At 35.5% G+C, this 27417-nt stretch overlaps 7 protein-coding genes across 7 annotated transcripts; 2 read left to right on the top strand and 5 right to left on the bottom strand.

The window, feature by feature from the left end:
• Window positions 1–1369: 1369 nt before the first annotated feature.
• On the bottom strand, window positions 1370–2593 carry LOC119785277 (hemoglobin embryonic subunit alpha-like). The gene is made up of 3 exons (XM_038287824.1): window positions 2432–2593; window positions 2132–2339; window positions 1370–1585 (listed from the first exon to the last, which is right to left on the bottom strand). The coding sequence occupies exons 1-3, from the start codon at window positions 2524–2526 to the stop codon at window positions 1457–1459; spliced, it is 432 nt and encodes a 143-aa protein (XP_038143752.1). The 5' UTR covers window positions 2527–2593; the 3' UTR covers window positions 1370–1456.
• A 2768-nt stretch (window positions 2594–5361) lies between these two features.
• On the bottom strand, window positions 5362–7044 carry LOC119785274 (hemoglobin subunit beta-1-like). The gene is made up of 3 exons (XM_038287822.1): window positions 6884–7044; window positions 6294–6516; window positions 5362–5547 (listed from the first exon to the last, which is right to left on the bottom strand). Exons 1-3 carry the CDS (start codon window positions 6973–6975, stop codon window positions 5419–5421), a joined length of 444 nt encoding a protein of 147 aa, XP_038143750.1. The 5' UTR covers window positions 6976–7044; the 3' UTR covers window positions 5362–5418.
• Window positions 7045–7709: 665 nt separating this feature from the next.
• On the bottom strand, window positions 7710–8510 carry LOC119785271 (hemoglobin subunit beta-A-like). Its single transcript, XM_038287819.1, has 3 exons — window positions 8329–8510; window positions 8026–8248; window positions 7710–7937 (listed from the first exon to the last, which is right to left on the bottom strand). Exons 1-3 carry the CDS (start codon window positions 8418–8420, stop codon window positions 7806–7808), a joined length of 447 nt encoding a protein of 148 aa, XP_038143747.1. The 5' UTR covers window positions 8421–8510; the 3' UTR covers window positions 7710–7805.
• A 652-nt stretch (window positions 8511–9162) lies between these two features.
• On the top strand, window positions 9163–9975 carry LOC119785278 (hemoglobin subunit alpha-B-like). Its single transcript, XM_038287825.1, has 3 exons — window positions 9163–9318; window positions 9423–9630; window positions 9746–9975. The coding sequence occupies exons 1-3, from the start codon at window positions 9224–9226 to the stop codon at window positions 9872–9874; spliced, it is 432 nt and encodes a 143-aa protein (XP_038143753.1). The 5' UTR covers window positions 9163–9223; the 3' UTR covers window positions 9875–9975.
• A 6507-nt stretch (window positions 9976–16482) lies between these two features.
• Window positions 16483–17233, bottom strand: LOC119785275 (hemoglobin embryonic subunit alpha-like). Its single transcript, XM_038287823.1, has 3 exons — window positions 17070–17233; window positions 16783–16990; window positions 16483–16667 (listed from the first exon to the last, which is right to left on the bottom strand). The coding sequence occupies exons 1-3, from the start codon at window positions 17165–17167 to the stop codon at window positions 16539–16541; spliced, it is 435 nt and encodes a 144-aa protein (XP_038143751.1). The 5' UTR covers window positions 17168–17233; the 3' UTR covers window positions 16483–16538.
• A 989-nt stretch (window positions 17234–18222) lies between these two features.
• On the top strand, window positions 18223–19015 carry LOC119785273 (hemoglobin subunit beta-like). Its single transcript, XM_038287821.1, has 3 exons — window positions 18223–18383; window positions 18488–18710; window positions 18793–19015. Exons 1-3 carry the CDS (start codon window positions 18292–18294, stop codon window positions 18919–18921), a joined length of 444 nt encoding a protein of 147 aa, XP_038143749.1. The 5' UTR covers window positions 18223–18291; the 3' UTR covers window positions 18922–19015.
• Window positions 19016–20706: 1691 nt separating this feature from the next.
• Window positions 20707–21479, bottom strand: LOC119785253 (hemoglobin embryonic subunit alpha). The gene is made up of 3 exons (XM_038287799.1): window positions 21318–21479; window positions 21030–21237; window positions 20707–20916 (listed from the first exon to the last, which is right to left on the bottom strand). The coding sequence occupies exons 1-3, from the start codon at window positions 21413–21415 to the stop codon at window positions 20788–20790; spliced, it is 435 nt and encodes a 144-aa protein (XP_038143727.1). The 5' UTR covers window positions 21416–21479; the 3' UTR covers window positions 20707–20787.
• Between the last annotated feature and the right edge of the window lie 5938 nt (window positions 21480–27417).

Here is a 27417-nt window from a genome sequence, read left to right as displayed (position 1 = left end):
ATAGTTAGTTCAATTTGCAATCAGCCTAAACACTGTAAATAAGCGAGAGGTTAACTGTCTGTGTAGTATACAATGGAGGGAGCAAGAAGAGTAAGAATTAGAGGATGCTAAGGAAGAGGACATGGAAGTGGAGGAAGAGGAGACTGCACTCAACCTCCTACCATACCGTCCATTCTTGAATCCAACTGAAGATTTATTCTCTAAAAAAAAACAAAAAAATTGTGTTTGTTGTATTTTTACAGAACTAGGACAAAAGTGTGAACTCAAACTGACATAGCCTACCTTGTGAACAGAGAAAGCAAAGGCCAGATATGTTTTTAATTTATACCATTATTGTGTAGTTGGTACATTGTTTTGCATATTAATATGATGGTTTGTGTTAACTGTCTGATACGAAAATACAATTTTTAAGAAGATTTGCAGAGTTAAGAAAGGTTTATTAGCTTTTGTAAGAGAACTGCAATGTTGTGCTGATTTTGTGAAAGGTTTTCGTTTCGTAAAAATAAGCAATAGTTACAAAAATTTCCTTAAGCCATCAGAAAAAATTGTTAGTAGTTTGGCAGGTAGAATATTGGCCTGACTGATAGACTGATAGAGTGTATGGAGGATCAATAAATGCATCTTGAATAAAGAACACTGATCTAATTTCTTGTGAATATAAGATTTAGACTTTGTTTCTTCATTAAAACCTGCTATATTGGAACTCAGACTATGAGAATAACATAAAAACAGAACGTAGCAAAGAAGTAAATAGAACAGCTTATAAAGGTCATATAACACCGATACGAACACCTTAGTTAAATCTTTTAGTTATAAACAATATAGAAGACAGGCACAGGTCAGAAATCCTGAGATGCATGTAAACCTGACACACTTGTGCAGAAAAATGTTTTAGTACGATCTTGTTCTAACGTGCCTGGTAAAGGTTTCTCTAGGTAAACTTTAGTCTAAATTAAAACAAAAACACCATAAAATTGAGACTTTTGGATGCAGGAAGCATCGGAGAGATCTCTAGAATTCAAAAAGACTTTAGATTAATCCCTACTGACATGTTTCTTCTCTAACATACATTACAAAACTTGTGTTAACTTTAATGAACAAACACATTGTAGACTGATAGATAAAATTGCAAGTCACTTTACCATTTTTGTTTTTATTTTTTTAGATCTTTCCTGCAATACCCTATATGTACAACATAAGGCAACCATTTCTCTTTGATTTACTAAAAAAGTACAAAAAAATCTTATCTCAATCGGTGGAAGTGGATATGAGCTTCCTTTGAAACAGGTTCTGTCTCTTCTAAAAATATCAGTCTCAAACTGAAAAGCTGTAGCCTCAGACACACAAATTGAGACAAAGGCCCCAAAAATGACACTTTTACTGCATTTGGTCTTTTATTCATATTCAGACATGGAGGCAGTTGTCTGCTGTCTACTGTCTTCTCCAACTGTGCAATTTATCGGTATTTCTCGGCGAGGGCACGGGCCAGAGCAGCCAAGAATTTATCCACAGCCATATGGACCTCAGGGGTGAAGTCGTTGGGGTACTTGGTAGCAAAGACCACAAGAATGTTATGGGCCAGAATCTGTAAAAAAAAAAAAAAAACAATTGAAAGAATTACAGTTTTGTTTTGTGAAAGAAAGAAAGAAAGAAAGAAAGAAAGAAAGAAAGAAAGAAAGAAAGAAAGAAAGAAAGAAAGAAAGAAAGAAAGAAAGAAAGAAAGAAAGAAAGAAAGAAAGAAAGAAAGAAAGAAAGAAAGAAAGAAAGAAAGAAAGAAACATGCAAACAAGCAAACATGCAAACAAGCAAACAAACAAACATGCAAACAAGCAAACATGCAAAATGAGCAGAGAATTTAAAAATGCTACAATACATGTTGAATTGTTGCATAGAAATGCAATGGTTCAATCTATAACTTAGATAGTTTTTATTAAAGTTATTGTGCCGAATCATTGTACCCATTTGAAAGGACTTTCTCCTCTTTCACACCCATGATAGCAAAGTAGCAAAATTACCCATAGAACTTGCACATTTTAGTATCAGAGGAGAGTGAAAAGTTAATTCTAAAAAGCACCACTGCACCCAGAATGTTTTTACAGAAACGCCCCTAAGTGTTGGTCACCCACTGTACCTTGAAGTTGGCAGGATCCACTCTGAGAGTGAAGGCATGCAGCTCACTGAGGTTCAGGAGACCTGCAGTCAGGTCATCGATTTTGCCCACAGCATCAGCAACTCCACCCATCACTGTTGCTCCGTGCTTCTTCACTGGGGCAGAGCCAGGGCTCAGGTCCTTCCAGTGGGCGAAGTAGGTCTTGGTCTGTGGGTAAACCACCAGCATCCTGAACGGAAAGAAGGACTTGTAATTCTTATGTGAGCTCATAAAACTTAAAAAAAAAAAATTTTATATACATATATATCAGGGTATCTGTACCTGGACAGAGCATCTTGGCCGATGTCATCAGCCTTAGGTGCCACTTTAGCCCAGAAGGCCTTGACTACGTCCTTGTCCTTGGCGCTGAGACTCATCTTCTTGGTTGAGTGTTCAGGTTTGAATGCCTCGATCAGGAACACGTAGTGGGGGGTTTTTATACTACACAAAAAGAGGTATGGGCATGGCAGAGACAACTCCAAGATATCTCTGTTTGGATGCCTTCCAAGTGATGTGTTTCAGTCTAGATGAGATAAGGTATGAACATAATTTACATGGTGTCTCTAAAGCACATGCGGTAATCTTTTAAGTTAAAGCCTCAGAAAACAAACAAACATGACTTCTTTTAGATTCACTGTAACATAAATATGGAATTTAAATAATATAATTATTTTTAAAACAGTATAAAGTATTCTCAATTAGTTAAGTGTCTCTAATTATTTGAGGACTTTAAATAGATACTGATTGCATTGTTCTGCACCAAAAACATGTATTTATAAAATCAAAATTTTTCATAAGATACCTCTAATTTCAATAATCATTATTTTATTTCAAACCCAAACACAGAAAAGCAGATAGCAAGATGTAATAAAGTGATTCTGCCCTAAATTAACTGGCGATAAATCTTTAGTCTCCTATCAAGGACAGTACCATGGTACTGATTTGACTCCTAGAGCTTTTTTTTTTTTTATTCATTCCTTATCAGAGGATTGCACTTAATTTTCTGATGTTGTAAAGGTTGTTGCCCTTAAAATGTGTTTCTTGGCTTATCTAGCTTTAAAGGGGCGGCTCTGTACAGAGGAGACAGATAGTGGTTTACCCAAGTTTGGTGAGGCCCTATTGACTGCTGACAGCAAGTTTATTTATATTGTCCATTTTAGTAGGACAATAATTCAAAGTGCTGTACATAAAAAAGAAAATTGCATCACAGTGGCATAAAGGCAACACAACTAATTAAAGGTATTAAAATGTATAATTAAAATGAGAAAAAATTAATAATGAAAGTAGAAAGATTAAAGGAATGCTTGACTGAAAAACTAATGATATCTAGATAGCGCTGTCAAAGGTCCCTCTAAACAAAAATGTTTTTAATTCCTGATTTAAAGCAATTTAGGGTTTCATCAGTTGCACAGTTTCTGGGAATTTATTCCAAATTGGAGGAAAATAAGAACTAAATGCAGCTTCTCCATGTTTGGTTCTTGGTATGCAGTGTAACTTACTGCCAGAATACCAAAGAGGTCTGTGTGGTTGATACAGTGACAGCAAGTCTGTAATGTAAATATAGATTAACAGAAGAGTTCTCATGTATTTTCAGTAAGATGGGAGCCAGCTTAAGGACTTTTACAATTCAGATGATTTGCTCCTCTTTCTTAGTTTTGGTGAGGCAGCAGCATCCTAGATCAACTGCAACTGGCTGATTGACCTTACAGTCAGACATGTGAAGACACTGTTACCGTTATTAACTCTACCAAAGATGTTCAAAACAAAATAAAACAAATATTAGACTAAATCCTGGAGATGTTCTTTAGGTGATAGAAGCTGACTTTGTTACTGTCTTTATGTGTCTTTGAAGATTAAGGTCCGAGTACATCACTAGATGTATTAACATTAACTGAAGCTGTGTGATTCGTCCAGAAGATATTAGGTACATCAGTTTTGTTTTGATATGCATTTTTGTTTTTGATTACGCATTTTTTCTCAGAATTCTCAACCTATTAATCTCAGGTAATATTTTTATGACTTGTTTTGTTAGGGACAAATCCCTATTGCTGGATGATCCAAATACTCACAAAATGTATTATCTATAAACATTTCAGTTTATTTCTAAACTACTTTGACAATTAGTATTATCATATTTACATTACATATTTTTAATGTTTTTTCTCCCTTCTTTAAAAATGATCACCCAATCAAATTAAACTATATTTTCAGCACTTTTTTTTTTTTTTAGAATTGTCCCCCTTTAAGCAAGTAGAATCAAGGTAAAGAAAATTATTTGTTTATTTATTTTCAATTATTCAAAAATTGTAGCAGTTCATTATAAACTCTTTTTAAAGCAAAATGACTAAACTTAAATTCATTCTAAAACATGTTTCTGCAATGGTGTTTTAGCGCCCTCTGGTGGACTTAAAACGTAATCTTTTTTGCACGTCAAAAATACCTTTCCGACTGGTAGGTTAAAATGAAAATATCTAGACCATTAAAATGAAAATAAACGACATAAATCAGAAAGAGTCATCGCAAACAACACTGCAGTCGGAAGAACGTTGTTGTTTATAAAGTTAAACATCGGCGTTTAACTAGCTACTACTTTGCTTTATTAAATGTGTTTTATTTGCTGTCATTGACATTTTCTTAAAATCGTGTTTCCTACCAAAAGTGCAGTGCATATAGCCGTTATTCACAGATTTACTACATTTTTTTGCTTTCATTTAAAACATTTGATTTACTTTCATGGTTTTTTCACAGAGATTGCTGTAAATTGAGAAAATTGAGGTACTTTAAAGTACTATTAAGGTATTTTAAGCTACATCCCTCATAAAAGAAGATATAGTGTTATAGTGTGCAGTATTTTTTATTTTTATTTTTTGGGGTGACGGGGGGGTTTAATTTCATTACTCCCACCAACTTAAGTTTCCCATGCAGACTTCATAACCAAAATGCTTATGCTTGCTTCAAATAATGGGACTAGAATGACAGCAGTTGGTAATGATGACGTTTTTTTACTAATTTTCTTGTGGATCCTGTTAAAAATTCAGTTAATGATCTTATTAATCTAGATGTAATTATATATATATAAAAAAATCAACACGTATTTCTTGCAGGGTTGCAGTATTCTTTATTGCCTCCAGGGGTCATATAGAGACACAGAAACTCCTTACACACTTGCACGGTTTTGCAACTCATACGTTGAAGAGAAAACACAGGCTTTTAAGGAACATACGTTTTATTCATTGGTTTATTTTCCTCCATGCTCAATTAATTCTGTTTTATTTGTACTGACTGCTCATAGCCTCCACCACAGCAGAGAGGAACTTCTGCCAGGTTGCCTGGACTTGAGGGTTCAGCTCAGCTTTGAGTTTACAGGCGATGATGATGGTAATGCATTCTGCCAACAGCTGCGGAAGAAAAAAAAAATCCCCATGTCATGAATTGGATCAACAAGTGTTCTTTGTCACTTATTGAGTCATACAAACAAATCGGTCATTTATATACATAAGTAAAACGTCTTGGGTCACTAAATATCCCTCTACTGTCACTTATAACTAATCAGTAAAGTCGTCAGGTTAGGTGGAGGTTTTGGGGGACCCAAATGCAGAGACTGAAGCTGAAGTGTATCTTGCAGTTTTAATAAATCAAATAGGTGGCAACTGAGGCAAATAAGCAAATAAATAACGGAACCAAAATCTTGGACACATCAGGGAAAACACACATGAGGAGCCAGGAACCGAGGAGGAACCAGCAAACAGTGACTGAACAGAAGGTGTATAAATAGGAGACTGAACAAAGACCAGGCTAATCAGTAGATTGGGAGCAGGTGTGGAAAGAAGTATCAAGAAGGGAGATAGGAGAAGGAGATTGCCACAAGAGGGCAACAGATGGTAAACAAGAAATACTCAAAAAATATAACCAAAAACAACTAGAATAACACAAAATGGAAATGAAACCAATAAACTAGAAAACACAGAAAGACATGAAACAAAGCATAACTAAAAACTCAAAAAGAAAACTTAGACAGAACCAAAAAGTTCCGAATCATGACCAAAGTGATTTAATGTTTGAGAAAAATATATACCAATGAAAATTTACAACAGAACAATTTAGATAAACTAAATGTAACCTAAATATCACGTTAGTGGCTTACTCTGAAGTTGTCCGGATCCACTTTGATTTTCTCGTAGTGCAGCCTGCTTAGAGAATCGTACATTTCTTTAAAGTTGTCCATGTTCTTCACAGTGTTGTCAACAGCCGTCAAAACGACCTTTCCCAGGGCGGACAATTTGGGGTTGTTTAAAATCGCAGTAGTGGTGAAGATGTCCCCAAAACCACCGAAATATCGCTCGATCCATGGGTAAACAATCAGAGCTCTGTTGATTAAAAAAAAAAAAAAAACTTAAACCAGTAATACTGTATATCTCTGAATAAATCCCCCCGCATAGAAGAGTAGCTTTACAATAGTTTTGACAAACCATCTGTAGGCCTAATTTAGAAGACTAAACATCGAAGGACATTTTTGAAATGATAAAGTCTACATATTCATCCTCACTGGATGGACAGCGCCTGGTGCTGAAATAGCCTGACGGTGAGCCAAAACACTGTGCTGCTTTCAATAAATGCCACAAAAACAAAATTGCCATTGAGATAAATGTTGCTGTTGTTTTTTTTTTTAAAGATTTTTAAATCTAATAACTCACTATATCATTTCGAAATTAGAATTGAACAAACAAACTCTACCTTGCCCAAAGCTGTTCGCCGATCTCATCAATATCAACCTTTTCCCAAACTCCTCTGATGATCCGGCGCTCCTCTTCTGTCCATTTCACCATGACGCCATGCAATCAATAAATACTTGGAATAAGAATTTGTAACAGTACAACACGACCTAATAAAATATTTCCAAGCATAACTTCTCCTCTCTCTGTCTTGGGCGATCGTACCAAGTTTGCTCCAGCTGCTTTGCGCTGATTAAACCATAAACGTTAATTATCTCGACATTCATGTCTGCCCCACCCAAATAAAAATGATATCGATGGTATGAGGAAAAGCTTGCTGAATGTTTTTTAATTTTTTTATTTTTTCATCCGTATTAGCTATATCTAACTCTTAAACTATATTTCGAATAGATTTGTAGTTAAAAATGAATAAGATTTAAAAGGAGCAACACTGGGAATATAGTTTAAAACACGAATACATGTTATTAGATTTTTTATTTATTTAATTTTCATCATTCGATGTAGTTTACAGTCAGTTTGAATTTAAAAGAAAATTGTTTTATGGTTGATACCTTAGTTGTCTGAGAGAGACGTTTACAAACCTTTACCCTTGCTGGTCTGTCAGGTAATTTTTAGGATTAAAACCAATATTGATATCGATTTTATTTTTCATTCATATTATATTTTTTTATTTGCTGGTCATGATGAGAAAGCTAAGACTAACGAGTTTAAGGTTTTTAATACTGTATGTTTATTACTGAGGATTATGTCCTCAGAAAACATGAGTCCATATTTTACATCTTATTAAAAACAATAGGTGAACATGAAAAATCACACTGAGGCATGTATATCATTTGAGTTTTTATTAATGTATTTTTGGCAGCTCAGAAAGTGATGTCATGAAGATCTGTATAACTGCTGCACATCTCTAGTGGTCTGCCGCTTTAGTGGTACTGTTTGGCCAGGGCGGAGACCACCACAGCCAAGAACTTCTGCCAGGCCTCCTGGAATCCAGCGGTGAAAACGCTGGGGCCAAACTTAGCCGCCACAACCACTGAGATGCATTCAGCGAGGACCTGTAGACATAAGCCAATAAGAATAAGAATAAACCAACCTACACAGAATAAAACACGTTTATGCTTCTTAATGTGCGGAAAGACATGCCCTGAAGTTGTCGGGATCCACATGGAGCTTCTCAGAGTGCATAACACTCAGTTTGGCATAGGCCTGCTTGACGTTGTCCAGGTTCTTCACTGCGGTTTCAAGGCCACCCATCACAGTTTTCCCATGTTGAGCCACTTTTGGATTTCCGGCGATGGCTGCGGGGGTGGAAAGATCGCCAAAAGTTCCAAAGTACCTCTGGGTCCATGGAAACACAACCAGAAGCCTAAAAACGAGAAAGTTCCAACGATTATTGCAGATCATCATTTTTTTCCTTTAATGTAATAAAATGTGTTTACAGGTTACCTGACTAGGGCCTGGGGACCAATTTCCCCCACATCAATGTTTGACCACAGCGAGGTGATGGCTTTGCGCTCGGCGTCTGTCCACTCGACCATGGTGATGGTATAAAAGCCTTCTCTGATAGACACAAAAACGAGTTTGTTGATCAAAGGCGTAAGACTGTCTGGATATGTTTACAAGGCCAACATTTATTTACAGTCCGTGACCCGTCCCCCGGACAGGAGCGGTTCTGATTGGACGAGGTGTACTTGCCAATAAAATGACGTCTATTCGGTATGGATAAATGCCAATGAGTGTTGCATCAACGGTCGCAGCATCTCTTAACTTAAAGATTAGAATTTTCTTTAATTTTAATCATCACTTCTCTTGTTAATTTAGTTCAGACAGATGGTGTAGAGTCATGTAAGAGAATTAGATTTGGTTTCATTAAAATTTGGAGTTTCTTATCTGTATTTATTATTATTATTATCATTTTAATCCAGAAACAATCTATATGAAGAATCTTCTTAAAAAAAAAAAAAAACATTTTTCATGTTTTTGAAAGCACTGTGAAAAGTTGTAACGTTTTGTCTGATGTGAATCTTGTTCATTTTGCCATAAATATATTTTATATTTATTTGGTAAAGTATAAAATATGCGTTAGAAAACAACGAGCCGCGCCTAGGTGTAATTCCTCTAACCCGCTCGCATTTACGTATGCATTGTCGTAAAAATGAAGGAGTGGTAGTTTTTATCGAGCCAAACGGGTTGATAGTTTTTGGCACTTTCGTTATCAACGCGGTGGCATCGATTTGATAAGTAGGCGTGGTGCATTAAGGTTTGATATAAAGCTGCAATTACAAATTAGCCCAAACAGCGTTTTTGGTCATTTTTTCTAGCTGACAACCCAAAGGCAACAATGAGTCTCTCTGACAAAGACAAGGCCACAGTGAGGGATTTCTGGGCCAAAGTGGAAGGGAAGTCCGCCGAAATAGGAGGAGAAGCTTTGGGCAGGTACGCGTAAAGTAATGCAACCCTTACAAGAACCAAAATAGCATATGATCATCATATGCTATGATGGTGCTGTTTATTTAAGGTTTGAAATATTTTCTTTGCAGGATGCTCGTTGCTTACCCTCAAACTAAGACCTATTTCTCGCACTGGGGAGATCTGAGCCCTCAATCCGCTAAAGTTAAGAAGCATGGAGCCACTATCATGGCATCCTTGGGGACAGCTGTGAAAGGGATCGACAATCTGACTAACACCTTGAGCTCCCTCAGTGAGCTCCATGCCTTCAAACTCCGGGTGGATCCTGCCAACTTTAAGGTAGTTTTTCATGAAAACAATGCATTCAAGTAAAGTGTATAACATCCCTTCACTCTATGTTGTGCGTTTAGTTTCTGCTCTAATATGTTCTGCAATATGTTTGTGCGCCCTGCAGATCCTGGCCCACAACATCATCCTGGTCTTGGCCATGTACTTCCCTGCAGACTTCACGCCCCTGGTTCACGTTTCTGTGGATAAGTTCCTGCAGAGCGTGGCCTGGGCCCTCTCCGAGAAGTACCGCTGAAGTCCCACGGGGCAGAGGCAATAATTGAAAACACCCCACATTCGTAACACCTTTACAAACATGTGGAGGCATGTTCAATAAAAGAAATACATCTGAGGATTTCAGTTCTCGTTTCTTCCTTTGTTATAGACTTTCTTTCTGTCTTTTTGGGGCTTTTACAGAAAAAACAAAAAATTTCTTTAGTTAAAGTCCATGCTAGAATATCACCGTGACTAAAAAACAACAAACAATAAACAAAAATAGCTGAAAGATATTGTGATGTAAATTAAATCAAACCCAGTATCTCTGACATAATGCAATCAATACAATCAATAAACTGCACACAGGAAAATCATAATAACAGACAAATAGCAGATAATTCAACATTTTTTTTATACCGTCCAAATAAATGTTTGAAATGCTGGCATGTTTGTCATTGGTTTGCTTTTCAGTTCTTTTCTTGTTAGAAATAAAAAAACAGTATCTGTAGAAGACAAAATATTTAAAACTCAGAACATATTTTCTGTGTTAATCTCTGGTTTGCTTCTTTGCACAAACATTCAAGTAAATATTTGTTTATGTATTTTTATAGTTTGTTGATATATCTGTGTTGCTTAATATTGTTGTTAGTTTGGTTCTATATCATCAGTTTGTGTCTAGTTTTTATTTCTGAAATGTGAAGGTTCCTTATTAAGTTTTGGTTTATTCTATTATGTTAGTTTTAGGTATTTTATCTTGGTTTGTTTCCTTTGTCTCATGTCAAGCTACATCAGTTGGAGAAGGTGAATTTCTCCCAGTTTTCCTGTCTTTTCTCTTCCACAGATTTTTAGCAGTATTTTCTGATCACATTCAACTGATGCCTATTTTATTCACTATAATTTCCTCAGCAAATACATAATTGGTTTTTATTGTATATCTGTGGCTTCTTCATTCTTATTCTTTTTTTGTGCTCATCTGTAGGGTTTTCTTTCATAAAAGGTCAACCATGGAAAAAAGAATTGCTATCAATTCATATCTTTATTTATTAATTATTGGTGGGGATGGATGTGCTTTTAATGTCTTATTCTGTTGTAAAACTTCTAATATCATGATGCGCCTTTTACTCTACTATTTATTTCGACTAAACTGTTTTGTGAATTTGATTAGGAGCAGAGTACACCATTCAGTTTAATAAACTACGTGCAAAACACTTATCTTAATCAGGTTTTCTATAATTTTGCTGGTTTCACCTTTTAAATAAAGTGTTCCCCATGGTTATGAGGAAAAAATTTGTTTAAATGTAAGGAATAAACTGTTTAGGAAATGGTTATAATTTTAGCTAAAGATAAAAAATGAAATAAAATAAATAAAAGCAAACTAAAAAAAAGTTGTAAACATTTATGAAAATGAGTAGGTAGTTTTGCTGCAGACAAACATACATTTTATTCAGTAATCATAATGAGCTTGCTAATCCCTATAAGCAGTTTTTAAAATAAATGTTTTACATTTGTTTTATTTATTGTTAGTAATGGTAATATTAATCTTATTGTCATCAGTATTACATATATACAATTAAGTACATATAGGTGAAGGAATAAACTATTTCAAGCCCTTTATTTACTTTAATTTTAATATTCACAAGAACTACATGGGCCTGTCAAATTATAATATCACTCAATTTCAAAAAATCTATGTTATATGCGGAGTCATATATATTGTCCAATGATGGCCTACAAAATTGAGGGGAAGACTGGTGACTTGACAGATGTGGATGATGTCCAGTAATCGACATAATCCACAAGGATGGTATGTCAGAAAAGTTTGGAGTGGTACTGATGTGCTCACATGTACAATAAGTGTGATAGCAAGATGGAAGGAGTACTTTGAAGAGTTGATTAAGGAAGAAAAAAGAGAGAAACAGAACAGAGGAATTGACCATTCTGGATCACAAAGGGGCAACAATTAGTAAAGATGATGACATATATATTCACATATAAAACTATAAAGATCAAATGCTCCATATAAGTATCATCACATGATAAGTTAGGATGAAGTAATGAAGATCTTGATAAGATGAAAAGTAGAAAGGCAGTTGGTTCAGAGGATATACCTGTGTAGAAGTGGGTCTAGGAGAGACAACAGTATAGGTATTGACTGCATAGTTTGATGAGATCTTGGTGAGTTAGAAGATGCCTCATGATAGGAGAAGTGTTTTGATTATAATTTTCAAAAGCAAGATATGCAGGATTGTCAAACCTACAGCTCTGAGGTTTCTGGAAACATACAATGCAGTAAGGTTATAGGAAAGGTTCATTAAAAACAAATTTACTACTGTACATAGCATTTATTTGGGTAAGGCAAGGTGCTTTTTTGTACGATAAAATATAATTTTCTTTACAAAGCACCTTAAAACCAAAAGTGCTACCTTGTGATAAAACTAGTACCATACACAAATACAGCAAGCACAATATAATAAACTTATAAACAACTAAGAAAACAGCACAATTAAATAAAACAATGCATGGGGCATTATATGCTCCTTGCATTTCTATCTAAAAATAAAGGAACTAATCGTCTGTGATATACTTAGGTGGTGGTTCATAGAATTCGTCCTTAGAAAACCTAGGCACATTTTTTTCTTGTTTTTTGTTTTAATCAAAATTGGTATCTATTGAATAGTAAATGTATTTGTGAACTTCAAGCATTTACAAATATTTACACTATAAATAAACCAAATCAAACTAGTGACAGTGCAATAGACACACTCGTACAAGTTATTTTACCCCAAACTCGATATTTGTTAAGCATGGGGCACCCAGAGCCAGCAGCTGGTTTAGTTGTTCACTAACCCCTGAAGAACAAAAGGAAACATCTTTGATGATCAACATATTCAGATCATGAAAAAACTGGATAGTATGCAACAGTAGTGAAGGAAGCCATCTTCTGCAAAAAGAAAAAAAAAGCCATCAGTGATCAGAAAGGGAAGGACTGTACTTTCAGCTCTAAATCATATACAAATCAGTCTAAAGAGGTTACAGAAACGATCTTATCTTGATTTAAATAGCCAAACACAAAACTCCTAAAAAATAAAATAAAATAAAATAAAGGCCACAACTACCCAAGAGAACGACAGATGGCTCATTGATTTCCATGTAATATGCTTTGGAGGAAAGACTCCCTGTGGCTTAAAAAGCTCAGAGCTCCAACTAAAGGTTATAATAGTGCTAGCTGATAGAGCTGACACATATTGGTTTTAAAACCTTATCAGAAAAACTGAGCGAATGTCTGGTTGCCTCCGATTTAAGCCTGTTTTATGGTCGCTATCTTTAGTTTATTGGCTGATGATAGAGCGTCCTCTGCTGGAAGGATTTAATACTAAACCCGCATTTATCAACGTGACAAGAATTTGCAGCCGAGAAGATACGACCTTACAATTAAACATGTTGTTTTTATTTTCCTCTATGTTTTGTATTTTAATCTGCGAAGGGAAATTATTCAAGTCATTTTTTCGAACACAAACAGGATTTATATCTGAGAAAGGCTATTAATTTATGTTAAAAAACCAAACTACTAAACAAACTATTAAAAAACCTCTGAGTATGATTTAGATGATATGGTCTCAATTATGAAACTCGTAATACGGGTTTTCATGAGTTTAAATTTTTTTTTTTGCACCTTTTTTTATGCCAGAACAAGAGTGTAATTTATTTTAAGCAGCATACAGAAATCAAAAATGTACGTAATCCCATAAATATCTTAAAATAGCATCCATCCATCATCTCCTGCTTATTCTGTCAGGGTCACGGTGGAGCTGTTGTCTGTCTCCTGTCTCCACTGGACAGGTGCATCAGGTCTTGGTCTTTGTTTTTGGACCAGTGCATCACAGAACTAAAAATACAAAGTATTAAAATACTAAACTGAATTAAAGTAGAAAAAACAGGAGTGCTCTATTATTCTTTTTGGAATCTGCTGTGATATTCATCTCTAAATCTCAACACATCCATCTCCACTCTGCCTCGTGGAGCTATCCTGGGTGCTGGATTGAGTGTAGCAAACTACCACCATGAGAGGTAGCACCATGGAGAGTGCCTAAGCACCGAGCTGCCTAATTATGGATTTATTGATACAATAACATTTTAACCAAAAAAGGAAAGCAACACTATTGATTTATTAGATATATTAAGTAGTATGCTTTTCATTGAAGTTATGCATGAGCATTTCAACATTAATGCAAACTATTAAATTCATCACATGTACATCCCGAATATTTCAAACATCGCAGGAAGTTAATTTATATAAATAATTCAATTAAGAAAACGTAAGTTCTTAATTAAAATAACTCATGTTCAGGAATACAAATAGCAACTGCCACGCTCCTTGAGTTAAGACTAGAGGTGGCTAGTAACAAGTTACATTTGTTGAGTCACAATTATTGGGTAACATATTTTTGTGTACAAGGAGTAATTGTACTGCACTGTAACTATGAGAATATCTAATGAACTGTTGTCATGTGGTCCAAAGTCCTTTGTGAGATGGAATTAAGTCTTTATTTTCATTTGCAAATCAAATTCACAAAGTGCAGAAGGAGAATGTAGTGACTTGTTTGAACAAAGAAAAAAACAAACAAAAAGCGAACCGAAGCCTCTCAGGGGATGCTGATAGTCACTTGGTTGATCCGCCCCTTCAATTAATGAAGCTTGATGTTTTTTGAGAGCATTTGTTGATCCTTTGTGCTCTTGAAACAAGATGCTTTTGCTGTCGTACATTTATAGTAACTTACTTGCCACAACACAGCGATCAAACAAGCATTACAACCACGGCAATGGTCAAAATCTGTATGTTTGCCACAATCAGCACACCTGCTATGAAGGTATCTGTGTCTCCTTTTAACAATCCAGCATCCCCCTATGTTACCTCTGGTATTACACCAAAATAAGATAAATAAACTCCACAAGTTGCAGATTTGTAGAACCACATTATCTTCTAATGTTCGTCCAATGTGTTTTATCAGATACAAAGCCAGAACAGCCATTCATGATGAGTGAACAGATGTGTATTAATTGCATTGTTATTACTGAACTTGCTAAACCAGTCTACTTTCCCTATCTAAGCCTCATAGCTAATCAAGGAAATAATATCAAGGAGAGGATGCAGTCCTGCAAATGCAGACCAGATAAACAGCTCTGTTTTTCAAGCCACCTGTTCTTTATTTCCAACCAGCAGAGCTCTACCTCCATCTCTCTATGTATTAAGGAATTCATCACACAAAATCCCCTCTAAACAATTTCACAGGGCATGCACTGTACAGAGTATATAGATAAAATCTCTATGTGGGACAACACCTAAGTATGCATCCATTATATATTAATGTGATGGCTGATTTTACATTTCATATGTTCAAAGCCCTTAATATGCACTGATTTGGGGGGTATTGTTTAACTGATATACATAACTGTCCAAAACACACCCACCCACACACACACACACACTAGTGATGGTTATCCAGAGTAGAGACAGTTGAACTAGAACACCTGAGAGGTCTCTGTGGTCTATATATTGACAATAAGTCGGTAATGAATTCTGGACATAAGCCATTCAGTGATTCATAGACCAACAGATGTATTGTAAGTCTATTTTCGGAGATAGGGGGAGTAAGTGGAAGTGCATTAGAACTGGGTTGATGTGCTCCATTTACTTTTTTGGTGAGGTCACAGGCAGCAGCATACTGGATCCACTGCAGCTGTATTATCCACTATTTGGGCAGCCCTGTAAAGACTTTTGCAGTAAGGTATGAGGTCCTTCTGAGACATTAGTTGTTAATCCTGGAGATTTTCTTCAGGTGATAGAAGGCCAGCTTTGTTACTGCCTTTATGTACCTTCAGGGGTTCAGGTGTGGGTCATCGCTACACGCAGATTTTAAGCCTGATTGGTGGTTTCTAGCTGTAATAACTGAAGCTATGTACTAACTCTTAAACACTCCTTTTATGGTCCAAAACTATTCATTCAGTTTTGTTTCTGTAACAACCATGTGAAGAGTTCTTCTACACATTTAATGAGCACAATAATGGTGTCATATTCATTGTAGCTCAATAAATTGCCTAAAGGCTTTTGCTTTATGCTGTAGTTTTGACAATGCTCAATAAATCAAAGGAAGTCACCCGTCTTAAAGAGGCCATGCCTATGTTGTCATTTGGGAGATATATTATGATTGTTCTTTTGTTTTTTGTTTGTCTCTTTTTAAAGAATGTTTAACAATTAAAAGATTTAAACATAAAAAAATATACTGTTTGTAAGAACCTCTATAAAACCAAAACTGCAAAATATTTACAATTTTCATTATATGGAGTGAATTCATTGTGTTTTTGTTTATTTTTTCCTTGTTTTTTTCATACACTTCTGCAATTCTGATAAATCTGGAATTCATTATTTTAATCTTTCAGGACTAAGGATAAAGTCAGATTATAAAATAGGCTACATTTTGCTGTTTTGATTAATTTATCACTTCTATCCCTTGAGCATATATAGAGTGTGGGTTTTTTATTAATTTTTAATTTTTTTATCTCGGTTGCGGTTAAACAGATTCATAACCTTTTGAAAACCGTTTTGATAAGGAATCACACAAATTACAAGTAACAAAACAGAAATCAACATTTTGTGCTTTTCCATCCATGTTTATTGATCATCTCTTTTTCCCAAATTCAGCAGTTCATCTGTACTTTTCAGACAAAGCAAGAGCAACAGCAGCCAGAAATTTGTCCATAGCCACATGGACCTCAGGGGTGAAGTCGTTGGGCTGTTTCATAGCCAGAACCACAAGGATGTTGTGGGCAAGAATCTATAAAGAAACAGGTGATGAGAGGCATTGGACTTCAGCAACACTGATAGAAAACAAGGACCAATGCAGCCCAAATAAAGCAGGTTTGTGGTGAATGCATGTGTAAAATATTCACCTTGAAATTAGCAGGGTCCACTCTCAGAGTGAAGGCATGCAGCTCGCTGAGGTCCAGGAGACCTGCTGTCAGATTCTCAGTTTTAGCCACAGCCTCACCAACTCCAGCCATCACTGTAGCTCCGTGTTTTTTCACTGGGGCAGAGCCAGGGCTCAGGTCATTCCAATGAGAGAAGTAGGTCTTGGTCTGGGGATATACCACCAGCATCCTGAGTGGGGACAAAACAGAATGGATTAATGCATTTTTTGAAAAAGTGGTTGATATTAAAAGGTTTTAGGTCATATTACCTGCCAAGAGCATCTGCTCCAATGGCCGCTGCATTGGGAGAGATCTTCTCCCAGAAGTCTTTGACAGTTTTCTTATCCTTGGCAGTAAGACTAGTCATTGTTGCTATTTCAGTAATAAACCAACAGTGTGAGAGTTATATGTCTGAGAAAGAGCACAGGCACACCCAGCACCATGGGAGGCGGTCCAAGTCATCCTAAAGAGCTATGTTGGAGATAAGATCTTTCTGTCTCAGAAGTTTCTTTAAACTAGAAAATATCTTTCTTAGTAATACATAAAAAAGAAATAGAAAAATATATAAATATATTATATTAATGCTAGCATTTCAAAAGGTCACCTATTTTTTGCCGTTATGTAAAAATAAATTTTTTTGCTTTTTAAATCCACAGTTTGATTTCATTTTATCAAGACACACACACAAAAAAAAGTTAAATAAAAACAGAATAGGTGTCGGGACTGTCTTTATCTGGGAGACAATAATTAAGCTAAGATTTTTTTTCTCCCAATTTAGAAAAAAGGAGATTGCTTTTGAAATTTTAAAGTGTTAGGCAAAAATATTTTATTTTCTACTTTTCTCCCAATTAACCATTGTTACAGATAAATGCATTAATTTTATGTTTGCAGCACCTGAAACATACAGATACAGTACCTTGCATAATGACCCATTTACATTGTAATAACACTGATCTCAACATATTTATTAAAGATTTCATGTGATAGACTGACCTAAAGTGGGAGAAACAATGCAAAGTTTTTAAATATATAATACGAACCCTAAAAAAAGGGACATGGGTAAGTATAAATTCCCCTTTAACCCACGACTCCCAAATAAAATCTAGCACAACCACTTTCTATGAAGGCCCTGTCGTAAGTAAATACAAGATGTGGTCAATCACCAAAGCTCTAAGTCAGATAATCTGTAGTTCTGGTTTCAACTTTAATTGAGAGAGTTTAAGTCATAAGAATGCTTCTGAAACACATTGTATAAGGAAGCAGAAAGTAAAGCTAAACATGTTTATGATAAAAGCTCTGTCCCAGGAGCTCGGCACACCCCTTATCATTTGTTCCAAACACTTATCACGTCACCTTCTTGTCTGTCCCACCTACCCTATCAGATGCAGCCTTCTGGGGTGGGGGGAATGGATTTGCTTTAAAAGTTCTCCCTTGTGTCAGACATGTGAGCACAGCAGCTGCTAAAGACAGGAACGACAACAGCTTGAAAAAATGGTTCAGTGGACTGATTTCGAGCGTGCCACCATCAAGGACATCTTCTCCAAAATCGACAGTGCTGTCGTGGGGCCTGCAGCTCTTTCCAGGTAAAACAACTGTCTTATATTATCACAAACTATAAAATAAAGTCAGTGTTCATCAATGCGTTTTGTTATACTGCTGCTCTATAATTCTCAAAATGTCTTCTCAGGTGTCTGATTGTCTACCCCTGGACTCAGAGGTACTTTGGTAGCTTTGGAAACCTCTACAATGCGGAAGCTATAAAGTCCAACCCCAAAGTGGCGGCTCATGGACAGGTTGTCCTTGCTGGTCTGGAAAAGGCTGTGAAGAACATGGATGACATCAAGACCACATACAAAGACCTGAGTGTGCTGCACTCTGAGAAGCTCCATGTTGATCCTGACAACTTCAATGTAATGAAAACTCCTCACTGCTTATCATTCACTGCATGTTCAGGTTTTCATTGTTTTCTGATGATATGTTGTTGCTCTGCAGCTTCTTTCCGACTGCCTCAGCATCGTGGTTGCCTCTCAGATGGGTGAAGCTTTCACTGCTGATGTCCAGGCAGCTTTCCAGAAGTTCTTAGCTGTGGTTGTGGCCTCCCTCAGAAAGCAGTACCACTAGAGTGCTCCAGCTAAAGACCCTAAATCATGATCCTTTCAGACTGATTGTTTTGGTCTAAAAAATAAAACAATAAAATATTTGAGCAAATTAAAAATTTTTGTCCTTTTTTAGGCCTCTTTTATGTATAATGAGCATTACTGCAATTCATAAAATGATGAACAAGACAAAATCTTTTCAAAAACAAAAATAGCAGGGTGGTTTAAAAATTCAAGGTGGACCTAAAGGTCAATCACATTAAGCTGGTAAATATGGAGTATCTATTTTGGGGAATGTTCAAAAGGATTTTAGAAGCTCTTAGAAGTGATTATAGCTCTAGTCTTTATGACAATTCTAACGGAACAAGAGGAAATTCCACAAATGTATTTCCCCTACTTTACTTGCTTATGCTGATAATCAGTTTATTTTGCTTCAAGTATTGTCATATATTTCATTCACATGATCGAATGTCTCTTTGGTCTAGTCTCTTATTGTAGTGAGACGTTTAATTCGATAGACGAATGATGTTATAATTAGAAGCCTGTGTGGATTAACCTCAACCTTTTTGGACTTGGTGCATTAACTATAGTAAAATAAATATCTAAATAATTTAATCTAATAGATTGTAAAAAAAAAAGTGCAACTGAGTCAGGTTTGAAGGCTGCTTTGCTCATAGATAACCTTTTCCCTCTGCCGACAAATTTGCTACGGGATTGATATCAGACAACTGTGAGGACCTCTCCAAAAAAGTTTCTTGTCGTCCTTTAGCCACTTTTTCAACTGATTTTGTGTTATTCTTTAAATCAGTTCTAAACTTTAACTTTCTAGATCTACCTTGAGAATTTGAATATGATTTCTCCTCATAATTTAATCTATTTTAAGAGGCAAACCAGTTCCCCTCTGCTGTAAAAACCCCTGCACATCACCATACTTCACAGTTAGGATCAAGTTTTTAGTCTGTCAAGCTTCTTCTTTTTAAGAAAATAGGACCCTGGTTATCACATGATTAAGAATTAGGATTGGGCTGACATTATTATATATAGTTAGTTTTTTTTTTTTTTTTTATAAATGTTGAGTTTGGTCAATTAGTTCCAAAGAAAACCAGTTCTCACGTTAATTTATAGTATTTAAAATGTAAATCAAATAGTCTAACTTACAAAAATTCTTCAATGTGAGCTATTTAACTATAAACTAATGTGAGTAACCAGCATGCAAGGATAACTGCTGTTTGGACCCCAAAAGCACGAGAGCCCTAAGAGCACTGTTTTCACAAAACTGTTTTCATGTTGACAAATATAGACTGGTGTATGTTTATATGTTAAATGTTAATATGATTATTATTATTATTAGTATTAATATTATTATTATTATTATTATTATTATTATTATTATTATTATTATTATTATTATTATTATTATTATTATTATTATCATTAAGCCATAATTATTTTAAAAAGAAATTACCAAAATGCAGGTTGTTTCAGTCTGAAATAAATTTAATCCAAAAGTTGCTATTTTTTATTGAGTTCTATTTTAAATAAAATTTTAAAATCACCAAGTGGAATTTGAGAGTCTTCTGTGTTCTGTGGTATTATAAAATTATTGGCATTCATTTTTTTTGTACTTTTGACCAAATCCACCTGAAACATTCTGAACGCATCACCCAGGCCCTTATCATGACAAAAGAACAGTTATTGTTTCTAAAATGGAATATATAAAACATGTTTATCTTCTCCCATATGGCTATGAATTTTCAAACAAATTTGATCACGTTTGCAAACAACAGACACAGAACAAAAGAATCATTAATTATTTTGGTGTTTTTACATTTATGCCTTTATTTATCACATTAGGAATGGACTCAATCATTTCCATCTCTTCTCCAGGCATTTATCTGTACTTCTCAGACAGAGCCAAGGCCACAGCAGCCAGGAACTTGTCCATAGCCACATGGACCTCAGGGGTGAAGTCGCTGGGGAAGGTGCAGGCCAAGACCACAAGGATGTTGTGAGCAAGAATCTGCAAAGAAAACCCGGGAGATTACACTTTGATCTACCTAACTGAGCAAAATTGTCTCCATGTAATATAATGGAGGTATATACAAAAAAATAATAAAAGCTTTGAATCTTCACCTTGAAATTAGCAGGGTCCACCCTCAGAGTGAAGGCATGCAGCTCGCTGAGGTTCAGGAGACCGGCTGTCAGATTGTCGATTTTGCCAACAGCCTCACCAACTCCACCCATAACTGTAGCTCCGTGCTTCTTCACCGGGGCAGAGCCAGGGCTCAGGTCATTCCAGTGGGCGAAGTAGGTCTTGGTCTGTGGGTACACCACCAGCATCCTGAGTGGGAAAAAAACAAAAGAGTGGGTTTAATTGAAACCAGTGAGAGACTGAAAACTGATGGCTTTGATTCCATTTACCTGCCAAGAGCATCTGCTCCAATGGCTGCTGCCTTGGGGGAGATCTTCGCCCAGAAGGCCTTCACGGTGTCTTTGTCCTTGGCAGTAAGACTTGTCATTGTGGCTGTTTAAGTTAAGTACCGTGTTGATTGAAGATCTTGAGGGTTTTATGCCTTCGAAGGAGGACAGGCACACCCAGTACCTCCCCCAAGATAGGAAATGTGAGGCGGTCCAACAGATGAAATTCATTTTGCTGAGATAAAGGAAATCCTTATACGATAAAAGAAATTTAGACTGCACCATAGGATCTCACTGTTAAAATGACCATTGCAGGTGAGATTTTCCATCTAGAGATATACTCAACTGGATTTAACTAATTCAATGTGATATAAAAAAAAATTTTGATGAATATGTAAAGAATAACATTTTTTGAAAATGGCTCACTTTGTAGTTCCTCTTCCATTTTTTGTTTGTTTTAATAATAATTTAAAAAAAGTAGAATTCTAGTAGAACTCTAGAAGAGTTAATTACTATCAGATACATACAGAGTTCTACCTTTAAAAATATCTTATAACACAGATAGAGAAGATCCAAGCAGAGTTTGAAATCCAGGCTCTCCAATCAGGTAATATAATTAGATTTGTCTGGATATCTTCCAAAATATAAAGTCTAGACATTTTCTGTCTCCTCCTGCCAGAACGTACATAAAAAATAATCTTATCTAATGCACTACATTGCAGCTGCTGGGCTGCATACACACATGGTGAAAAGATAAGTCTTATTTCCAGCTCAGCTGAAAGGGTGGTGCTTTAAGCTCGCCCTTACATGTCTGTTCTAAAAAACTTCATGGAAACATGTTCATCAAAGTAGAAAACTGAACAGAGCAAACATGAATTCCAGCATATTTTTATTCTCCCGTCGCTGTTATCTCTGTCTAAATTCTAGATGTTCTTGAACACCTCTCTGTATAAGGGTTCAAATACATTAAACTAAACACTTCAGAAAAAATGCTAGAGAAATGTATCCAGTTTAGAAAAATACAATTTATTTTAAATTATTTAGTACAGCAGCAAAGAACTGATCTAAAATTGATATAGAGCTGTATTTTATTAAAATGTGATTCATTCATTCTCATTAAGAATTTTCAATATATAGAGTGCATTTGTTGGGTTTTGTTTATTTTTTCCTTGTTTTTTTTAATATATTTCTGTAATTTGATAAAATATTTGAACATTTCATTATTATTAATTTGAAATGTATTCTGTTATAGAGGAAAAGCAAAACATGCAAATTTCATGAGAATAAGAATAGGGTCTGTATTTTACATCTAGCTTCACAGATAAACTAAACCTCAATTATCAATGATAAAAAAAAAATCAAGTTGCAGGGAAACTATTCAGCTTCTGACTTACCTCTGGATGTTTATCGACTTCAGTAGAAAATGTTGATTCACAGCCACTGGTTTGGGTTTAAAGCATAGTTAACAAACCTTTAGTCATTTTGACGTAGGGGCTATTTATAAATTTTTATGTTTGTTGTTCTTAACCTCTTGTTCTTAACCACTTGGAATCATTCTCACATTGGAACAGACCTCAGTTCCAATGTAAAATTATAAAGTTTCAATCAATGGCAGAAGATGAACTTTGTTATGAACAATTATCAGGTATTAGTAGGGGTGTATGTCTGCTTAATTTGAATTCCTGTGTGAGGGCAAAACATTTGAAATAGTGTAGATTAAAATCTGTTCCTCATAAATCTGTACGTAGAACTCAATGATAAATATTGTATTATTATTACCACATCTGTTTTACAATGTTGTATATAAATGAAAAATCACACATAAAATAGAAGAATAAACATCCATCCATCCATCCATCCATCCATCCATCCATCCATCCATCCATCCATCCATCCATCCATCCATCCATCCATCCATCCATCCATCCATCCATCCATCCATCCATCCATCCATCCATCCATCCATCCATCCATCCGTAGATTTATTTCACACACTTCCACTAACATGTGCTATTAGTGTCCAGTCATTCCGTAAAAATTCAAAAAATATCCACTGGACTTGGTTTTCAAGATCTGAAGACGTTTCGCCACCTCTCCAGGAAGCTTTCTCAATTCAAATGTCTGGATCCGCAGTGAGTTTGAGTCTTATATAGACAACGCCTTGTATCGCTTGGAAACATGCAATGGTAACCGATGAATGGGTCGTTAGTTCCATCGTTAGCCTGTAATATCTGAACCTGTCTATGATTCTAGGGGTCGGTCGTTAAAGGGGGGATTGCCATTAAGGGGGGGGATTGTCTCCTGTAATACCTGAAACCTGTCTATGATTGTTAAGGGTTGGTCATTAAGGAGGTATTGTTCACCAGCTGGGGCGGGTAGGTCATCCACTAACAGGATTCAGACACTATTTACCTTAAATTTCCATGTTGGTCTGCAGGTGGCAATCATTTGCCAGCATTAATTTACTAAACTAGACTTGATGTCCTACCTAAACATAATCATTCCTATATAGAACAAAGGTACAAGTGAAATATTGATCAAACTCTGCAACTGTGATTATTTGATACAGATTCGATCCTTGTTTTCTTTGCATTTCTTCCATTTTCATTTAATTATCTCTGCCTTCGGTCTCAATTCAGCTACACATCATCTACATTTACATACCTGCATTAATTCTTATTGTTGGATTACAAAAACGCAGAAATGAAGTCATAAATTCAGATTCACTCATGATTGCCACAAATATTAATCAGATTTAATCTATATAAATGTGCCATTTTCTCTTTTAGATGTAGTTGGTTCTGCCACCATGTGACACAAATTGTCATCCTTACATGAAAGGCTGAAATATATCATAGATGTTGCTGAGACGCCAGTGTTCCCTTTCACAGTGACATTTTTAATTAACAGGGAGTACCAGTTATAAACGAAGCACATGTTGAGGAATGAAAACAACTTTTTAATCGTTTAAGAAGTTTTAAGCTGCCCACTTGGAAAAGCCAGTTGTCTTCTAAAGAACCTTCTAGTGTTTTTCAAACTGTTAAGTCAACTTAGTTCCAGCAGTGGGTTATCTCATCAGCTCCTCCCAGTAAGAAGCAGCTGTCTGAACCCAACAGCTGTTGTCTGCAAAAGCGTTTTCTCAGAGATTACCACCACAGAAGACTTCAATGTTGTTTCTGAAAAGGGGAAAATTTGTGCATCCTGTTCACAGTCAATTTTGTGTAAACCTGTTTTTATATTGGAATAAGCATTTCATTTTTTTAAACGTACTCTTCTAAAGTGGAATAATGAGATTTATGCAATATCTACCAACATGTTTTGGTCACATGTTACCAAGAGAAGAAAAAACTAAGTCTAAACGACAGGATTCAATGCATTTATTTTCCATTTTGTTCTGCAGTGACATTTTGATTTCAATAACTTTACTTTAAACAATTTAAGGGCAGTTCCTTTATATTCATTAAATCACAGACTCCACAGAGCTGAAACTTGTCAGTCTTATAGAGTCTTTTTAATGCTATGGTTGGCGTCTAGACTAACTTAGACTTGATTTATATTCAATTCTTAGATGTTTGTATTTATAAAATAAGGACAATGGGACAGAGTTTGAACATCAACATGGCTGATTTAACTTAAAGTCTGAAAAGAAGGGAAATTGCTTTTTTTTCCCCAAGCGAATGCATGGAGATGGGAAGTCATAAGACTAAATACTGATGGCTACAAAAGCAAGGTGGAATGTTGCAAATCAAAAAATATAAAAATTCATACTAATGTAAAATCAACTGAAGCTGTAAAGTTTCATGAACTTTTTTTTTGTCTTAGAAAGTTGAAAATAAAAAAAAAAATCTGTGAAATTGTCAAGGTTGGGTGGAGGTTTTTGAGGTACCAGATGCAGAGATGAGTTTTGCTGATTTGATTTAGGACTCAGACAACTGAGGCAAAAATCCAGGAAAATACAAAAATACTGAAAAAAAAAACACATGAACATCAGGGAAAAACACACGTAGAAAGCAAAGAGATGAGGAAGCAACAAAACAATGAGAAAGCATTATTAAGGAACTGCAGAGGTGGTGATTATATGGAGAACAGAACAAAGGACTAATGAGCTGATATGGAGCAGGTGTGAATAGAACTAACTAGAAGGAAGCCAAGAGGAAAGGAAATAGGCACAATGGGGCAGCAGAGAGTGACTCAAGAAATACAAAACTGACAGAAAACAACTAGAAAGACACAGAATGACAAGAAAATAAAAAATAAACTTAAACAGAGGGCAGAACCCTGACAGAAATCAAATATTTTTCTGTAATGTTCGTCCTGAAATCTGAATATATAAAATTCCAGATTTTAAAGATTATGAACCTTGTAATAAGCTTTGAAATAATTGTTATTTTCCTTAAGATATTTTTATTAATTTGGCATGATATAAAAGGTTTCCTTGTTCATCTTCTGTCAGAAATGTTCAGCATCAGACTGTACAGTGACTCCCTCTAGTGGAAAGTCTTAGAAACGCAGATGTGAGAGTATGAGCCAGAGGTGGCCAATTCCATTATCCTGCAACTTTCACATGTGCCTTTACATGTGCCATTCAACACACCTGAATAAAATAATTAAATGATTAGGAGGACTCTGGAGGAACCAACTGCAAACTGAGGAGGTAACTCAACCGTTTGACTCAGGTGTGTTGGACCAAGAGTGGACCTAAAAGTTGCAGGATACCTGCCCCCAGTAACTGCAGTTGCCCGTCCTTGGTATAGGCGGTGTTACTTTCCCCATTTTATTTTTATTTTTTTTAATCTGTGGCGGTTCTAGACGAAATTTACAATGAGGGGAGGGGGGAGTGTTTTTTTTATGGTGGCACAGAACAAAGTAAAAACAAACACATTACATTAAGTAAGCCACAAATCCAAGGATGCAGACTTCTGATTAAACAGGTGAAAATATTTTTTTTTTTACAACTGAAGCTTAAAGTAAACTGTAATTTCTAAATAATGGTTTAAGTAAAATGTAAATGCAAAATATTAAAATTGGTCCAGGGGACAAATTGGTTACAGTCTCTTCTGTCAGAAAATATTACCATAAAAAATTTGTTTCATATCACACTAAACTAAATGAAAAGTAATAATTTCTCAGAATAAGTGTATCCTTAATTTGAGCAAGCAATTATGATAACTGATTATTTTTGCTCACAAAAATAAGATCAATATTATGCATTTGAAATAAGTAAATTGATGTTTTTTTTCTTACTTTAAATGTAAATAATCTAATCCCATTCACAAAATTGTGTAATTTACCTGCTCAGACCAAGGCAACATACTGATCCAGATCATCTAATTTAAATGTTGTCTTTAAGTTTTTGAAACTCAGTAACTTACCCTTTTCTTCCATTTTACATATTGTTGTAATACCTTTATCTCCCTACTGCTTGAACCCTTCATCATAAACACCTGGTCTGAACCTCGAATCCCAAGCAAACCAACTCAAGGGACTTATATCTTTGTATGATTTATAATTTTCAAGTACTGTATTCCATATTCCATTTGTAGTTTTACTTATTGAATCTAGAAGTATTCATAGAAGTATTCATAGAAGTATTCTTTGAGGCCTGCTAAACCCAAACCCCCTCACCCGAAGATGAAGTGTTTACTATCTATTAAAAGTTAATAATCTATATGTAAGACTGATATCGGTCTATAATTGCAGCAGTCTTTGTGATTTTTACCTTCATTAGGAATAGCAGATATAAGATCCTCTCTTCAGGAGGGGGGATCCTGCCAGTCCTGAGGCTATAGTTAAACTATTCATATGATACAAAAAGATAAACTCTGTGAATTGGAGAGATCTCTTGCTTATCAGCATTTTCTATTCTAGTTTTTTTTGCTAAGCCATTAAAGAACTACATTTCAGTGCCAATATAGCTGCAGGTAATTTAAGTATTTAATTCTATGTTAATACAAGCTGTCCATACAAGCTCTCAACTATTTCGAGTAGCTCTAGCTCAGTTAGACTGGATGGGGAGCATCTGTGGACATTAATTTTCCAAGTCTAAAACCTTAAAATAACATGAAATCGAATCAATTGTATTAAAACTAGAATGAAACTTATG

Source organism: Cyprinodon tularosa, unplaced genomic scaffold, assembly GCF_016077235.1.
Source record: "Cyprinodon tularosa strain WSP-4 unplaced genomic scaffold, ASM1607723v1 ctg246, whole genome shotgun sequence".
Classification (NCBI taxonomy): domain Eukaryota; kingdom Metazoa; phylum Chordata; class Actinopteri; order Cyprinodontiformes; family Cyprinodontidae; genus Cyprinodon; species Cyprinodon tularosa.
This window is presented reverse-complemented; position numbering and strand designations above follow the sequence as displayed.

Excerpts from the sequence above, each read along its gene's own strand:
- LOC119785277 (XM_038287824.1), bottom strand. The coding sequence starts at position 2,526 with ATGAGTCTCAGCGCCAAGGACAAGGACGTAGTCAAGGCCTTCTGGGCT. Across the intron at positions 2,340-2,431 it reads GGCCAAGATGCTCTGTCCAG|GATGCTGGTGGTTTACCCAC; the intron begins GTACAGATACCC and ends CTTTCCGTTCAG. Across the intron at positions 1,586-2,131 it reads TGGATCCTGCCAACTTCAAG|ATTCTGGCCCATAACATTCT; the intron begins GTACAGTGGGTG and ends TTTTTTTTACAG.
- LOC119785274 (XM_038287822.1), bottom strand. The coding sequence starts at position 6,975 with ATGGTGAAATGGACAGAAGAGGAGCGCCGGATCATCAGAGGAGTTTGG. Across the intron at positions 6,517-6,883 it reads GGCGAACAGCTTTGGGCAAG|AGCTCTGATTGTTTACCCAT; the intron begins GTAGAGTTTGTT and ends TTTAATCAACAG. Across the intron at positions 5,548-6,293 it reads TGGATCCGGACAACTTCAGA|CTGTTGGCAGAATGCATTAC; the intron begins GTAAGCCACTAA and ends TTTCTTCCGCAG.
- LOC119785271 (XM_038287819.1), bottom strand. The coding sequence starts at position 8,420 with ATGGTCGAGTGGACAGACGCCGAGCGCAAAGCCATCACCTCGCTGTGG. Across the intron at positions 8,249-8,328 it reads GGTCCCCAGGCCCTAGTCAG|GCTTCTGGTTGTGTTTCCAT; the intron begins GTAACCTGTAAA and ends TCTCGTTTTTAG. Across the intron at positions 7,938-8,025 it reads TGGATCCCGACAACTTCAGG|GTCCTCGCTGAATGCATCTC; the intron begins GCATGTCTTTCC and ends TTATGTCTACAG.
- LOC119785278 (XM_038287825.1), top strand. The coding sequence starts at position 9,224 with ATGAGTCTCTCTGACAAAGACAAGGCCACAGTGAGGGATTTCTGGGCC. Across the intron at positions 9,319-9,422 it reads GGAGGAGAAGCTTTGGGCAG|GATGCTCGTTGCTTACCCTC; the intron begins GTACGCGTAAAG and ends TTTTCTTTGCAG. Across the intron at positions 9,631-9,745 it reads TGGATCCTGCCAACTTTAAG|ATCCTGGCCCACAACATCAT; the intron begins GTAGTTTTTCAT and ends TGCGCCCTGCAG.
- LOC119785275 (XM_038287823.1), bottom strand. The coding sequence starts at position 17,167 with ATGACTAGTCTTACTGCCAAGGATAAGAAAACTGTCAAAGACTTCTGG. Across the intron at positions 16,991-17,069 it reads GGAGCAGATGCTCTTGGCAG|GATGCTGGTGGTATATCCCC; the intron begins GTAATATGACCT and ends GTCCCCACTCAG. Across the intron at positions 16,668-16,782 it reads TGGACCCTGCTAATTTCAAG|ATTCTTGCCCACAACATCCT; the intron begins GTGAATATTTTA and ends GTTTCTTTATAG.
- LOC119785273 (XM_038287821.1), top strand. The coding sequence starts at position 18,292 with ATGGTTCAGTGGACTGATTTCGAGCGTGCCACCATCAAGGACATCTTC. Across the intron at positions 18,384-18,487 it reads GGGCCTGCAGCTCTTTCCAG|GTGTCTGATTGTCTACCCCT; the intron begins GTAAAACAACTG and ends ATGTCTTCTCAG. Across the intron at positions 18,711-18,792 it reads TTGATCCTGACAACTTCAAT|CTTCTTTCCGACTGCCTCAG; the intron begins GTAATGAAAACT and ends GTTGCTCTGCAG.
- LOC119785253 (XM_038287799.1), bottom strand. The coding sequence starts at position 21,415 with ATGACAAGTCTTACTGCCAAGGACAAAGACACCGTGAAGGCCTTCTGG. Across the intron at positions 21,238-21,317 it reads GGAGCAGATGCTCTTGGCAG|GATGCTGGTGGTGTACCCAC; the intron begins GTAAATGGAATC and ends TTTCCCACTCAG. Across the intron at positions 20,917-21,029 it reads TGGACCCTGCTAATTTCAAG|ATTCTTGCTCACAACATCCT; the intron begins GTGAAGATTCAA and ends TTTTCTTTGCAG.